General features: G+C 41.2%; 2 protein-coding genes across 2 annotated transcripts in view; both read left to right on the top strand.

Moving 5' to 3' along the window:
* LOC311062485 (inverted formin-2-like) overlaps positions 1 to 3153 on the top strand; it is a 50631-nt gene extending 47478 nt beyond the window's left edge. The window contains exons 21-23 of the mRNA XM_084081541.1: positions 1270 to 1551; positions 2682 to 2741; positions 3025 to 3153. Coding sequence (XP_083937667.1) covers positions 1270 to 1551; positions 2682 to 2740 — 341 coding nt within the window. The 3' untranslated portion in view covers position 2741; positions 3025 to 3153. The remainder of the gene's footprint in view (positions 1 to 1269; positions 1552 to 2681; positions 2742 to 3024) is intronic.
* Positions 3154 to 13886: 10733 nt separating this feature from the next.
* cep170bb (centrosomal protein 170Bb) overlaps positions 13887 to 16409 on the top strand; it is a 45573-nt gene continuing 43050 nt past the window's right edge. Inside the window, exon 1 of the mRNA XM_084082784.1 lies at positions 13887 to 13970. The gene's annotated coding sequence lies outside the window, so the exon portion shown is untranslated. The remainder of the gene's footprint in view (positions 13971 to 16409) is intronic.

Below are 16409 nucleotides of genomic sequence, written 5' to 3'. Positions count from 1 at the left end.
GTTTTTTTTTTTTCTAGGACTGCAGTTCTCATTAATGGCCCAGCAGATGTCGCTATGCCCCCGCCCGCTGGCTGCAGAAGCACTCCATTCAAGTGAATGAGGTTTTGGCCGGACTTAACACTTGCTTAAGCCTAAACTTTTTAGGCATTTTAGTGGTGCCAGCCACTCCTACACTTGACCGTGTGTGTGGGTCCGTCCGTCCGTCCGTCCGTCCGTCCGTTTGAGCACGGCCTCAACAGCTGCAGCTGATTGCAACACATGGACGCAACCAGTTACATTAATTCAAAGGCACCACTCTCTTCACACTGGGTGTGATTTTTTATCTTAATTTGAAAAACATAAAAAAATTGTTCGACACATTGAGAGCTTGTAGATCGGCTATTTGAACAATTGTAAAGGTTTCATGACATCAAATTTCTATTTAAAAAAAACCTGAACTTTGAACATTCAGTGGATTTTCTGTGGTCTGGGGTTTTCTGAATAACTAGGCCCAGAAAAGTTCTGTGATTGGCTCGTGGACTTTGATGTCATAGTCAGAAAATGTTGTTAATGTGGTATCAAAATCACTTAACTCTGCATACATTGGCTATTTGAAAATAGCCGATGTATAAAGCTCACAACGTGTTGTGATATGACACATAGCTTGTAGATCTTATTAACAATAAAAAACATTCTGAATATTTTTGTAAACATTTTAACAACACACATCTTTAATGGGGGTCCCTGGCACAAAAAAAAATCAGATGGGGGTCCATGGCCAAATACTGTACACTAGGGGACTTCAACAGGGGGTCTGAGACCCCTAGGGGGTCCTCAGAGTTACTACAGGGGGGCCGCCAAATCTTTGTGTGATAAGAAACTTTTTTGTATTTTTTTACATTAACCACTTCAACCATATACTGTAGCATCCTTATTCCGAGGGAAACATTAGCCAAATTTAGCTGATCTACAAGCACACTAAAGTTGTGAGCTTATTTTCGGCGAAGAGGTTTGGTGTAGAAGAAAAAAAGAGCAGACCAAGTACAGAGCCAAGAGTCAAGTTTATTAAGTATTGAGAGTTTAAGTGGTTTAATGTCAGAAAATGCACATTAACATGAATCCAACATACTGATGATAGTGCTGTCAAACAAGTCTACTATGAAGCTTTGAAAAAGTTTAATCTGCAACACAATTTTATACAACATATAGTGGGGGTCCCTGCTTCATCTCTCTCTCAACTAAGGGGTCCTTGGGCTGAAATACATAGGTTTAAATGTGTGCCTCTCGCAGGTGTGCAGAGAGAGGTCCAGGAGGAAGGGTGTATAATAGACAACCTGCTGGCCGAAATCAGAAAGGGCATCGCTCTGAGAAAGACACACCCCTGTGGAGAGAGAGCCACGCCCGCCAACCCCACGCACTCTGATGACCCCGCCCACCGTCGTCATCCTCATTCTGATACCCCCAAAGGTCATAGGTCGATGACTGGAGATGGGGGCACCGGCCCCCATGCAGAGCAGACCACGGGACACGATGGGAAACCATCTGAGCCGCAGTCTGCTCCAAAGAGCACAGGTAAGACCCACACTACAGTACAATACTGAGAACAAATATTTTGTGTTCAGACCAAGGGCCCAGCATCCGGCTTTGAAATTGAGTCTATATAGGAAGTGACAGTTCATATGAATGCATTTTTCACATATTACTTCTTCATATTCTCTCCAAAAGTCACGCAAATCAGTACACAGTATCTCTACAGTCATGTGATCAACACACATCTGTCCGATTTTTCATATTCCATCCTAATTGGCTAACGTTGGCTTCCAAAGTTTGCAGGAGAGGTCCGTTTTAAAAAACATGCCTCAAAACATGAACACAGCGTGCAATTTTCGTGACATTTCGCACACAGATTCCCACTAGGCTGAGGAAGAAATGCCACCCTTTTCACATTGGCTTGTTATAGCACCACCAGCAGGTCTAATTTAACTAAACACATTTTTGGAACAAAATGCCTCAAATCAAGAATGCAGTGTCTGATTGAAAGGCCTAAGACGAAATGGCACCCTTTTCACATTGGCCTATTATAGCGCCACCAGGAGGCCACCATAATATACCTGACCTGGCAGAGACCTGTTCTTCGAGGAGCACTTTTTCTAGTTTTATATATTTTTGTTTTATTTGATACCCCGTTAACATTCCAACTTATCAATGCAATAGTAGCAGCCATAATCCTCATTACCATAATTCCTATCACTGATTAATTCACTGACAATGTAGCACCAAAAGAAAAGCCAAACACAAAGATATGCCTGAAAATGACCAACATCCTGCAATAGTATACTGTATGAGGGAGAATGAAACAAAAAAGATAGACACTAAATCCACCTCCTCTCTGTGAACAGTGATAGAAAGGCACAAGTTACAACAGTCTGTGGTCAGACTTTGATTGATAATGATACAGTTTTATTTTTTATTTAAATATTTTTATAATTAATGACAAGTACGTTGTGAACTTGTAGATCCTCTATTTTCAAATAGCTGATATAAATGATATACTGTAGGGGTTAATGTGGTTAAACTGGTTGTGAAGCTATGCTAATTAATTTTGCTGGGGACCCCCTCTTGGTACTCTGGGGGTCCCTGGACCCCATTTTGAGAACCACTGATCTAATCCGATGTTGACTGTGTTTCTGTTGTCCAATCAGATGGTGTCTCTGGAAGAAAACATTCCAAACAGCTGGAACTGAGCTGTTTGCTTCAGTAAGGTGGGTTCTGCTCTCTCAGCCAATCAGGTTCATCCAGCTTAGCTTTTCCTATCGCTCCCTGTCCGTCTTTCAAATGCATAATGAGTACTTTTACTTTTGGTACTTTAAGTACATATTGATGCCAATACTTAATGTAATGTACTTTTACTCTAACATTTCAATTCTGGACTTTTACTTCACTAACAGTATTTCTACATTGCAGTATTGATACTATTATTTAAGTAAATAATTTGAGTACTTTTACCACAACTGGTATTATTAATGTAATCTATCCTCTCAACAGGTGCAGGACAGCAGCAGTACAAACAGAACAGACACACATGGATCTCTGACAACAGACAACCAGTTACAATGACCCTGTGTTTCCCAAAACACTTACCTTGGAGCTCTTACATCTGACAAAACTCAGACCCCACACGTGCGCACACACACACACGTGCACGCACACTGTTTTTTTACCACTACTTCAGCCTTGTATACTTCTTGTACATACGATGGTTGGACGGACGGACGGAAAAACTTCAATAAATTAGTGAAAAATATTCACAGGTTGACATACTAGACATAGTTCTGGACACTTTGAGGTACTTTTACTTTAATAAGGTATTTTTCACTTCACTCCAGTACATTTATTTGAAAACGTTAGTTGCTAGTTACTCTGTAGATTTGGTTATTTCCATTTCATACTTCATCTATTTGAAAATACCCGATCAACAAGTTTGTGACCTTGTAGATCGTCTATTTCCAAAAGATTTTGGAAAACTTTTGAGTAGTGCTATGGGACATTCTGCACAATGAGTATTTTTTACTTTTGTTCCTTTAATATATTGATGCCAATACTTTTACTCAAGTAAAACTTTGATTTCAGGACCTTTATACTGTGGTATTGCATTTACTTAAAGGAGAATTTTGGACTAAGGTTTTCTTACCTTTTCTATGACGTTACGATATCTTAAGATGAATGGTACAGTAGAAAAATGTCATAACTCCATCCCGGGTCTGCCACAGCTTAAAACATGCGCGGATAGGCCTTGCGCATGCGGATAGGCCTTGCACTTTAAAAAAATAGTGTTCTGTCACTATGAACGTCAGATCTCACAAAAAAAAAGCTAAAAAAAAATAATTAAAATACGCGATCTAGCGCAAGGCCTATTAGTCCATGGGCCCAGGTCAGAATTTTCACTAATCAGGGACACTCAAGGTGGCAAATTCTAGTTTGGTATTTTGAAAAGGTCTATATCCCTAGATAATATTTCAACATGATAACCCTTCCCAAGTAGTAGCTTAGTCCTAGTTATCAGCATTCAATGACACCAACCATAGATCCAAAGAATTAAAAAATCGCCTAACCTTTTTTGAATAGAACATGTCATACAGAGGGAAAAAAACATTATTCAATCTCTTACATTCACTTATTTAACCACATGAACCCTAGCATGCCTATTCTGGGGCAAACATTCAGCAAATGGCATGTCTACAAGCTCACAACACTTCACGTAGTGATACGATGTGAACAGCATTTTCACTAATCGGGGTCACTCAAGTGCAACATTTTGCAAAATCTAGTTTTGTATTTTGAATAGGTCTATATCCCTAGATGATATTTGATCATGATAGCCTTTCCCAAGTGGTAGATTAGTCACAGTTATCAGTCTTCAAAGACACCAACCATATATTCAAATAATGAAGAAAGCGTGCCACTTTTTTTGAACAGAACATGTGATACAGAGGGGGGGGGGGGGGGGGATACTTTTCTCTCTTTCATTCACTTTAATAATAATAAAATAATAACTAGAAAAAGTGCTCCTCGGAGCACAAGTCTCCGCCAGCAGACTTGTGTTGGGAATGTTGGGAATGTTCTAATTCTTATGTTCTAATTCTTACAAAAAATAGAACATGTTACTGTGTCATAGTAACATGACACAAGTGTCCTATCCGTCTGTATAACTGTCCTATCCGTCCTGTCTGTATAAGTGTCCTATCCGTCCTGTCTGTATAAGTGTCCTATACGTCCTGTCTGTATAAGTGTCCTATCCGTCCTGTCTATGTAAGTGTCCTATCCGTCCTGTCTGTGTAAGTGTCCTATCCAATTGTTACAGTATCCGCCATTTCTCAGCCATTTCGTGATTATTCCTGTCTTACCTCACAGAGGCACAGACTCTTTCAAAGTGACACATGTATTTATAGGCCGCTATACGTCACTAGCCAATCAGATCACACTATTTCACCGTATTGTCACGTGTCACGTGAGGCTTGACCAATGTTAGTCCCAGTTTCAGAAAGTGAAAACAAACTCTCCTGGCGGAGACAATAATAATAGTAGCTTGAATGTATATGGCGCCTTTCAAAAACAATGAACAACCAACAGCCAAACTAACAAAACAACAAACAACTATATGCCATAAGCCTGAGAGAATAGGTGTCTTTTCAAGACACACAGCCTTAAGAGTCCAGTGTTGCATGAGCATGGAGCAGGAGCATGACCAATCCCTATTGGGAGAGAGTTCCACATGGTGGGGGCTGCCACACTGAAGGCTCTGTCCCCGACAGAGCCTTCAGAACAAGGTTCAGAACATGGTTCACTTGTTTGCCTTAGGGACAGAGAGGAGGTCCAAGTCTGTGGACCACAGGGTCCGTGACAGAGTCAGTTTATGGAGTAGGCTTGAGAGGTACTTTAATCAATGATCATCATCATCATCATCATCATCATACCAATATCAATTCTTCAGTATTCGTCATCGTCATCATTATCATCATCATAATCAATCAGTTCCACTTCATCTTCCTCCTCTTCCTTCTGATTGCTGCAGGTTTGTAGCTTGCACATTTTTGTGCACTTTAATTTGTTGGAAAGGCAGGAACAGTCTGGAAGCTTGCAGGTCCGTACACACTTGCAGGCCATAGGTTCCAGGACAGCCATTGGTGCTGAGGCTGACAGGCTGGTGGTAAATGCTAAATGGTGCATTTATATAGCGTGCCACACTGAAGGCTCTGTCCCCGACAGAGCCTTCAGAACAAGGTTCAGAACATGGTTCACTTGTTTGCCTTAGGGACAGAGAGGAGGTCCAAGTCTGTGGACCACAGGGTCCGTGACAGAGTCGGTTTATGGAGTAGGCTTGAGAGGTACTTTAATCAATGATCATCATCATCATCATCATCATACCAATATCAATTCTTCAGTATTCGTCATCGTCATCATTATCATCATCATAATCAATCAGTTCCACTTCATCTTCCTCCTCTTCCTTCTGATTGCTGCAGGTTTGTAGCTTGCACATTTTTGTGCACTTTAATTTGTTGGCAAGGCAGGAACAGTCTGGAAGCTTGCAGGTCCGTACACACTTGCAGGCCATAGGTTCCAGGACAGCCATTGGTGCTGAGGCTGACAGGCTGGTGGTAAATGCTAAATGGTGCATTTATATAGCGTTTTTATCCAAAGCGCTTTACATAGATTGTACATTACATTCACCCATTCACACACCGATGGCGGAGGAAACCATGCAAGGCACCAAACTGCTCAGAGAAATTAGGGGTTCAATGTCTTGCTCAAGGACACTTCGACACTAACTCTGGAGGAGCCCGGGATCGAACTAGGAACCTTGCGGTTTCCAGTTCACTCTACCCGGCCACTCTACCCCTGAGCCACTGCCGCCCCATGGTGGTGCATGTGGAGTGGGCTGTTCATGTGAAACAGTGCAAGAGAGTTGTCATAGTCTCCAATGACACACACACCTTCACATTACTGCAATACTACACCTCATATACTTACTTCCAAGCACTGAGGATGAAGGAGATCTGGCAGCAGTATGGCACTGGTGAGAAGCGGCGCATTCTCCCACTGCATCAAGCAGTCTCTCATCTTGGAGCACCACTAGCCAAGACAGTGATCAAGGCACACATCCTGACTGGAGATGACTGCATGAGTAAGGTGGGGACCAAACATGCAGCTATGGCTTTTGACCCAGTGCAATATCTGACAATCTTTGGAGAGGCAGACACCTTGACCGAACAAGACACAGCGTTGACAGAGAAGTACTTGGTGCGTGTCTGGGCAGGGTCCAGTTCAAGTACAACATTTGATGACCTCAGGGTAGAAAACTATACCTGTGCCAGTGCTGGAATGGATGCTCTCCCTCCCACAAGTAGTGTGATCAGAGGCCACATCCAAGGTGTCTTTCTGGCGCATAGGGCTTGCGACCTGTTGCGACAGCCAAGGAACCTCAGGCAAGACTAGCACCAATGGAACATGGATGGGAGGAGCACTTTGGTACACTCCTGCCATCTAAGTGTCTGAAGGCCTTACCACCAAGTCTGCTCACAGCATGCAAGTATACAGGCAAGTGTGACACTCGCCGATGTGGGTGCCGTGCTGCTGGAGTTCCATGCATCATATTCTGCCATGGAAACATTTAAAATCCATCCTGTAAAAGTCCATCACACTAACCAGCATGCACACATATAGTGCACTTTGAGAGGAATTGTTATTTGATTTTGAGTTACGATTTTATTTGTATGTCTTTTGTTAGAAATAAAACAAATCATTATTGGAAAAAAATACGATGAAAGTTATTGAGTAATTGAGTTATTGAAAAATTGCATTGACTTACATATTTCAATGACAAGATGCTCCTTAATGGTCAAAACAATATCAGAAAGGAATTATAAATGCCAGAATTAGTTTAATTAGTCTTATTACACCTGTTTTTAGTCCTAACAATGGCCAAGTTATGGCCAAGGTCTTCGAAATAGCAAGATGACCTTGACCATGACCTTTCAAGGTCAACATCACCCAAAGTGGTCATAACAGAAATGAATTCCCCACCCCACAATTAGTCAACATGGAGGTATTGCATGTGTATATACACTCAGAAACAAAAAAAGTTGGATTTTCATCATAGGCGATGGCGGCCATTTTTGATTTGGCCATTGCGCCATTCGTGGCACTATGGCGGATGAGAACCTCTGTGATTTTTCATGTCTAGGTACCCATTGACTCAGTTCAAGTGAGAAATTCTCCTAACACCAAATTGCGAACGGTTCTATTGGCCAGGTACAGAACTACTGTGCAGATAATGTGGGGAGATAATGGCAAAAACATGAATGTCCTAAAAAAGTATTAAAGCTACTCATTTGAAAAGGTTATCATGTTTCAAAGTACTTATATGGACCCTACAAACAAAATGGTGCCAAAGAGATTTTGCCACCTTACGTGTCCCTGACTTCTCGTCTGGCCCATGGACTATATCCGCGCACGTTTTAAGCTGTGGCGGACCCGGGATGGAGTTATGACATTTTTCTACTGTACCATTCATCCTAAGATATCATAACGTCATAGAAAAGGTAAGAAAACCTTAGTCCAAAATTCCCCTTTAACTCCCCCCCCCCATCTTTTTTAAGCATCACTTTAAATTTCAAAGACCAGAGTGTACAAATGGAACCAAATGGACCCGTAAGGATCCATTTGGTTCCATTTCAATTTGAAATTGAAATTAATTTGGTTCCATTTGTACTCTCAGAGTTACACACCCGTAAGGGGCCATTAGGAACCCCCTCAAGGAACCATGAGGGTCCCTGGACCACACTTTGAGACCCACTGGTGTAGCAGAGTGTTTCCAGTGAGCCATCATCCACAATATCAGCACCCTGACTCAGTTTGACCAGAATGGAACAGACCCTTCATTAGTATCATTGGAAGTAAGGAAGAGGTCCAATTTCTTTCCAATGTGGCTGCTGTGCATAGAGCCTATTGCATAGAGAGCCTATAGAGGGCTGTTTTAGTGGGGTTGCAGTGCAATATCATATTTCAAAACCTAATGAGAGTTCAGTTGTGCAAAATCCATATACACTGCTCTACAGAAATATATAGAACAAACGTGATATGGTCAGATCTTCATATTTTGGATGGATGAGTCCATGCACAGTGTACACGTTTGATCCCTCCATTATACAGTTCCACAGACAATCTAATCGGCAGCTTGTGGAGGCCAAACACCTTGCAAAAAGGCCAGACCACACCAATGCAACTCCTTGCAACTGCCATTGGGGATAATGGTTGCAAGTAGTTGTAGTCTGGCCTTAAGACACTTTGTTTTTCCTTTATTTTTAAAAGATATATTTTTGGGGGCTATTCTGCCTTTATTGAGATACAATACAGAGAGAGAGAGAGAGAGAGAGAGAGAGAGAGAGAGAGAGAGAGAGAGAGAGAGAGAGAGAGAGAGAGAGAGAGAGAGAGAGGAACATGACCTGAGATTTGCGATAACTGATAGCTTTTAAACGCAGAATATAGACCTTCTCATTTGTACCAGGCATTTAGCTTGTGTGTTTGTACGTGTGTGTGTGAGAGAGAGAGAGAGAGAGAGAGAGAGAGAGAGAGAGAGAGAGAGAGAGAGAGAGAGAGAGAGAGAGAGAGAGAGAGTATCCACACATGAGCGCACGCTAGCGTGCAATTGTACGCCCGGAAGTCGGAAGTCCCATCCACTCCCATGTTATAGGAAAAACCGGACCGGAACTTACGGTTTTTAACTTAACATGAGAGTGGACGGGGCTAGCGTCACGTAGCGTAGCGTTGCACGTTAGCGTACGCTCATGTGTGGATGTACCCAGAGAGAGAGAGAGAGAGATATAGAGAGAGAGAGATAGAGAGAGAGAGAGAGAGAGAGAGAGAGAGAGAGAGAGAGAGAGAGAGAGAGATAGAGAGATTTTATGCACATTTACCAGGTACCTGACCTGTTTAGCCTGGTTCCAGACGAATCTGCCTTTGCAAAATTGCATGCACTTTAGCCCTCGGCAGATTAGGTCTGGCCCCCCTCCATAGAGATTTCAATTCTCTCCCTCCGCAGTTGTGCGGAACCAACCAGGGCCCAGTATCCAAATGTGGGCGGGCTTATCACAAGGAGGCACTGCTCTGATTGGTTCGTACAAGGAAGCACTGCTCTGATTGGTTTAGGTCTAAACAATAGAGTCCGTTTGGATCTTTTTGTAACCGCCCCTTGGAAAGAAATCTACCGTTGATAGGGACCAGGCTAATATCCACGTGTGTCGTGTGATATTGTCTGGCCACGCGAGGCTATGACCTGTTATGATATATACAAATAGAAGAGGGTTGTATTGATATGACTGTTGTGAGAGACAGTCTATACATATAGGCCAACACCTCTGTTTCACTGCTTTAAATAAAGAGAACTATAAATACATTCTAAGGAGACTGTGTGATTGTGTCTACCAGCTCAGCTGTTCTGCCTTTTACTTTACTTGAGTAATGAGTATTTCAATTTTCAATTGTTGATACTTAGAGGCAAATGTTGTAGACTACTTTTTACTCCTCACTATTATTTGACAGCTTTATAGTTGCTTGTTACTTTGCAGATTTAGATTAAGTAAAACATCTTGTATATTTTTCAAATAGCGTCATAATGCGACGTGTTGGGATCTCAGCTTTCTCAGTTAACAATAATAATAATAATAATAATAATAATAATAATAATAATAATAACAACTATAATTTATTATTACTTATTTTATTGGTAACTGTGGTTAATGTTTCACATCTTACATTTTTCTGAGAAGCATGTAAGCGACCTCTCAGAATGCACACGCTGCCTTATCCCTAGAATGTCTGTGATCTTACATACATTTAATTTATTTCAAATACACAGCCATAGATCGGTCCCACCTGCGTACGGTTAGCAGAGTGATCTGCGTGGCATAAAAGTGCTTCGTGCTGCGTCTGTACTCACCCAATAATTAATTCCTAAGGTTTGGAGTCAGATATTGTCCTCTAGTCATTTGAAAGTTTCAAGAAAACGTGTGTTTAGTAAAATATCTCCACTTTTCCACGAGCTGCACACGGACGACTTACTGTGCGGGCGAGGGGAATGAGTGCAGGACTGAATATATCTAAACTTCCTTTGGGAAGCACAAATGTTTGGGGCACACAATTGGCAGGTGGTGTGATTCATTACCCCGCACCAATCACAACGCACCTGTATATAGGCAGGCACAGCAGCCATATTATCACTTCCTTCACAGGTGTTACCAATGATACTAATGAAGGCTCTGTTCCATTTAGTGTAGCACAGTGGTTTCCACGACCCCCATAACTCTGAGAGTGTACAAATGAAACCAAATGGACCCTTACGTGTCCATTTGGTTTCATTTGTACACTCTCAGAGTTACACACCTGTAAGGGGCCATTTGGAAGCCCATGAGGGTCCCTGGACCCCAACTGTAGACCCACTGGTGTAACAGAGTGTTTACAGTGAGCCAACATGCACAATATCAGCACCCTTACTCTGTTTGACCAGAATGGAACAGAGCCTTCATTAGCATCATTGGTAATACCTGTGAATGTCTTCATAATATGGCTGCTGTGAATAGAGCCTATTGTGTACCCCATTCATTTGTGCTTTCCTAACATCGCCTGTTTCCAAAGGAAGTTTTCATATGTTCAGTCCAGCGGTCATTACAGGTCCGACCTCGTCGCTGACAGAGAATGATGTCCGTGTGAATCTCGTGGAAAAGTGGAGATATTTTACTAAACACACTTTTTTTGGTAGAGCTTTCAAATGGATATGAAACTAGAGGACAATTGGGCCCGATTCATGAACCGTACTTACGAACAAATGTGTTCTTAGACCCACTTAAGAAGTTTTTTAAGAGATTTTGGCATTCACAAATGTTTTCTTAGCTGTGATTTGTTCTTAAGTTAAGAAGAAATCTACGCATACTAGAGAGCACTCAGGGTGGCCTTTGAGTTCTTAAGTGTGACATGTTTGTGCAAAAATAATTAATTCTCTAAGTTTCTTCAATTCTACAGTTGTATAATATGGGATTTAAATTACAATAATATTTTTTATCTTTAGAGCAAAACATTTTCTCAAAAGTGTGGTCTGGGGACCCCCAGGGGTCCTTGAGGGAGTTCCAGGGGGTCCACAGCAAACGAGGAACCCGGTTGAGTTGAAGCCCAAGCCCCATACCCACCCCATAACCCCCCACCCAACCCACCCTCAGTCATCGCAATCACACACAGGTGTGACTGCAGGCAGGGCCATGCAGTCATGCCTTATATGGGGATTGGTAGGGCGGCTACCTATGGTAATTCGGATTAACTGGCACACCCCTTCAAGTTCTGACTGGGATTCATCATCATAAGAACATAAGTTACGAACAATTCTGCCATTTAAGAACGCTTCATGAATCTGACTCGACTTCTCTTAGGAATTCACTTAAGAAGAAATGTAAGAGGAAACATTAGGAACTTATTGCTACATGAGGCCCATTATTTGACTCCAAGTCTTAGGAATCAATTATTGGGTGAGCACAGGCGCAGCGCGGAGCACTTTTATGCCACGCAGATCACTCTGCTAACCGTACGCGGGTGGGACCGATCTATGGCTGTGTATTTAAAATAAATTAAATGTATGTAAGATCACAGAGATTCTAGGGCTAACACTGCCTATAGATTCATACAGCACAAAACATTAGTAGGCTATGCTAAATTCCTTTTTCATTTTAATTAATCTGAAACCTGTAATATTCAAGAGCAGTATGTATGTAAAATAAATACATAAATAAATAAATAAATGGATACATAAATTAATATATAAATAAAGGAATAAAATAATAAATAAAAACAATAATGACGTCATGGTAAGACGGAGCATACATGTGGTTTTGACAGAAGCTGTGACGTCATTTCTCCACAGTTTCATCTTCATCATATTGGAATGATGGATTATTAAGACCGATTCGAAGGTTATTTTGTCTTTATTATTATTATTGGTCAGGTGCTGCTACTGTTGCGTCACACAACCTTCATCTGTCACAAGAACCTCACTTTAGTCTTAACATGAACGGAAATAAAGCTGTTCATTTTCAAAATAAAAGCATAGATATTATTAGCTGTACACTAAACAAATGTAATGACCATTGTGGTGCATGGGATTTCAAACATGGTTTCATTATGGTGCATGTATTCAAAACATTGTTGTATTACTACGCATGTTATTTATTTAAAACATTGTAAAGCAGTGGTTCCCAAACGTTTTAGCTGAAGACCCAAAAGAGAAATTAGAGTTTGCCCGGGACCCAAACTAGTAAAAATAACATATCTACAAGCTCACAACGCATCAATTCGCACGCGTTGCGCGCTTATAGATCTGACTTTTTCACTAGTTTGTGAACTTTAAAAAAATATATTTATGGAAATTATTAGATGTTTTCATTTTATTTATTTAAAAAAAAATATATATATATATATATATATATATACCCACATATAGACGAATACACAGACGCGCTGCCTGTACCTGCCTGTAGGCGGCCATTGCTGCGGTGTCGCGTCCCATCTAATAGACCCCTTAACAGACGACGTCACACTGGCTGCACGCAGCCAGTATGCGCGCAACGAAACCCATTATATCAGGTCTCGTTAGGACGCGTCTCACTAGCCAACACACACAAGAGGGGGTTGGGGTGTGCTGAAACCAGTGCACCCCGAAACAGGTTGGGAATTGATTGCGTGAAACAATCACCTGTGCGCCCAGGCTCAATGTTAGTAAACAAATAATTGGTCTATACGTGAGGAGACCGTGTTTCTTCAGTTACTTTTTTCATTTATTTCTAATAAAAACATTTGAAAATGAAAAATATTAAATACAATTTAAAAAATCATATTAATGAATTTAAAAAAGTAATCGAAAAACACGGCCCGTCACATATTAGGAGGGCAGGATGAGTCACCAGAACCAAGGACGGGTGTTTTTGATGAATGTAACGCGTTAAAAGTTTGAAGTTAGGGTTTGTATAGGAAGGGGGCGTGTCTGATAAAATGAATTTCATTATGTCTAAATACTGAATCAAGCAACTTAAAAACTGTCTGGCTCTGGGGTGTTCCCAAAAGCCTGAGTAGACGCTAATTATTATTATTTTTTTCGAAAGTGAAATATCCCTTTAAGTGGTTAAACAGCTTTTACTTTGAAGGCAACCAGCGGAAGCATCGCTGTGTTCGACGTGCGACTTGACGGTGCCGCTAGAACGAACCTTAGATTCAGCATCCGAACAGACAGCGGAACAATCTGGCGTGAAGAGTTTACACAAATAGATACAAAATGAACGTATGAAACCATGGTTTATTACGTGTGATGTGGTGATAATGGAGTCCATGCGCTGGACGGACGCGGAGGGGGAACAACAGCGTTGATCCGCGGAGGGTTTGGATCCGAACTGGAGGTAAGGCTGCCCGGGGGGAGAGGAGAGCGAGCCGTACATCACTGGGGCGTGGATGGAGGATGGATCAAAGAGCTAGCTCTGTGGTCCAGAGGGCGTTAGCGAGTTCTTCTCTTGCGCTCTGTCAGCAGCGGCGCCATTCCCATGGACTGAAAACTCCACCACTGTGTGAGGTCTCCAACTGGAGTAAAATTAAAGAAAGCTATTTCGCTACTCACCGAAATAAAGGCTGGTTTGTATTGCTGGAAAACGATTCTCCACGTTGGCAACGTCTCAGCACCCCACCTTTTCTGAATAATATACTTTTTTGGGCAGAAAATAAAATATGTCCGCCAGACGGACATTGTTTTATTTGCTCCACAGCGCCCTCTACAGATTTGGTCAATGGTAATTTAATATTGACCAGATCTATAGAGGGCGCAGGTGAGTAATTTAAATAATTTCCGTCCGCCGGACATATTTTATTTTCTGCCCCAAAAAGTGTATTATACAGAGAAGGTGGGGTCCTGGGACAGTTCCCACCCTGGAGAATAGTCTTTCAACAACACAAAACCTTTGTTTCGATGAGTAGCGAAATAGGTTTCTTTATTGTTTTACTAAAGTTGGAGACCTCGCACGGTAGTGTCATTTTCAGTCCATGGGAATAACACACGCTGCTTTACAGAGCATTAGAGAGAACTCGCTTACACTCTGAACCAGAGCTAGATGGAAGATCTGCAAGCCCTCAACGCTGAGGGCTTGCAGATCGGCTATGGTTCGGGCTGTTGCTTGTATAGACGCCGATTTAACGGCAGGCCTGATCTCTCTCTCTCTCTCTCTCTCTCTCTCTCTCTCTCTCTCTCTCTCTCTCTCTCTCTCTCTCTCTCTCTCTCTATGGCTGACTAGATTATTTAAATGAGACATGATGGCGATTAAAATGTCCAGTTATTAAACTCTGTGAATGAATGGATGGATGGATCAGTGGCTTTGAATGAAATGGACACATTCAGGTTGATTCCTGTTGAAAGATGCTCAGCCTGTCACATAGGCCTATAGCTGTTTCAACTGCATGGGAGAGATAGAGTCCTGTCTAGTAATACAACTGCATTATAGTATTACTGTATCTATAGTAGATCTATAATGTAGTAGGCGATGATGTAGCCTATAGGTGAACTAAAGCCTATAGGTGTACTAAAGGGGGGGGGGGGTTCCAGGGGGTCCCCAGAAAAAAGTAGTTAACATAGCATCACAATCATTTCTGAACCACTAACCACTAACCTTTTATACGTTGGCTATTCAAAAATAGCAGCTATACAAGCTCATAGTGCTTGAGCTTGTAGAGCTGCTATTTTTGCAAACATTTTGAATATATATTTTTTAAAGCGGACCTTTGTAACTCAAATCTTTGCTTTTGGAACAAGTCCCTGGAACAAGATGGGGGTCCGCGGCCAATTACATATCATTTTGGGGGTCCTTGACATGAGAAAGTTTGCGATTAGGAACCACTGCTATTAGCCTGCTCGTATACGGTAGGCCTATGTATGTGTGTGTGTTTGTGTGTTTGTGTGTGTATATATATATATATATATATGTATATATATATATATATATATATATATATATATATATATATATGCGTAGATATTAGTCTGGCCCCATATTTGCATACAGGGCCCTGATTGGTGCCCCACAACTTCGGGGGCAGCGGAATCCAATCACAACCGAGCGGGCCCGGACCAAATCTGCAGAGGGCTTTCTTTTTTTTTGCACTGGCAGATTTGTCTGGTTTCCAGGCTACAGACAGACAAACAGACAGACAGGTGTGGAATCAGATTAATCAGCGCAAAACAAAAGTGTCAAATTAAATGTATTTCATTACTATCAAACAGGGTCTAAAATTTCTTGTACGTTTAAAAAATTCTACCTGCCAAACATACAGTGTATATATATAAATAATATAATAATAATAATAATTTAAAAAAAAAATATATATATATATATATATATATATATATATTTATATATATATATATATATTTATTTATTTTACTGTATTTAAACTGCCTTTTTGCGCCATGCATCCATTTAATGTGCATAGTAAGACCTTATGGTGGTGAATAAAAACAGTGGTCAAAGCAGATTGTAAAGGGAGAGTCCACATTAAACAAATGAACCACTAGGCTAAATGAGTTAAAACTGTACTACTGCTGGTTTAAAATGAAAGTCACACATTCTCTTTCAGGAAGTGAAGCGTTTTGTGATGTGTTGTTAACCACGTCTACATCTTAATGTTTATGTGTTGTTAAGAGCACTTCACTTATTTACGAACCTATCTTCATATAAATAGTCCTTGCTAATGCTCATTATAAGAGGCCACCGTTTTTGTCTACTCATGCTGTCTCAGAGGAGGGCTGTGGACAGCTCAGAAACCTGCCTGAAACAACATTTCAACTTTAATTATTT

The sequence above is a fragment of the Gymnoscopelus microlampas genome (genome assembly GCF_963454915.1).
Source record: "Gymnoscopelus microlampas genome assembly, chromosome: 16".
In the NCBI taxonomy this organism is placed as follows: domain Eukaryota; kingdom Metazoa; phylum Chordata; class Actinopteri; order Myctophiformes; family Myctophidae; genus Gymnoscopelus; species Gymnoscopelus microlampas.
The sequence above is the reverse complement of the archived record's forward strand: the minus strand, read 5'-3'. Positions and strand labels throughout refer to the sequence as shown.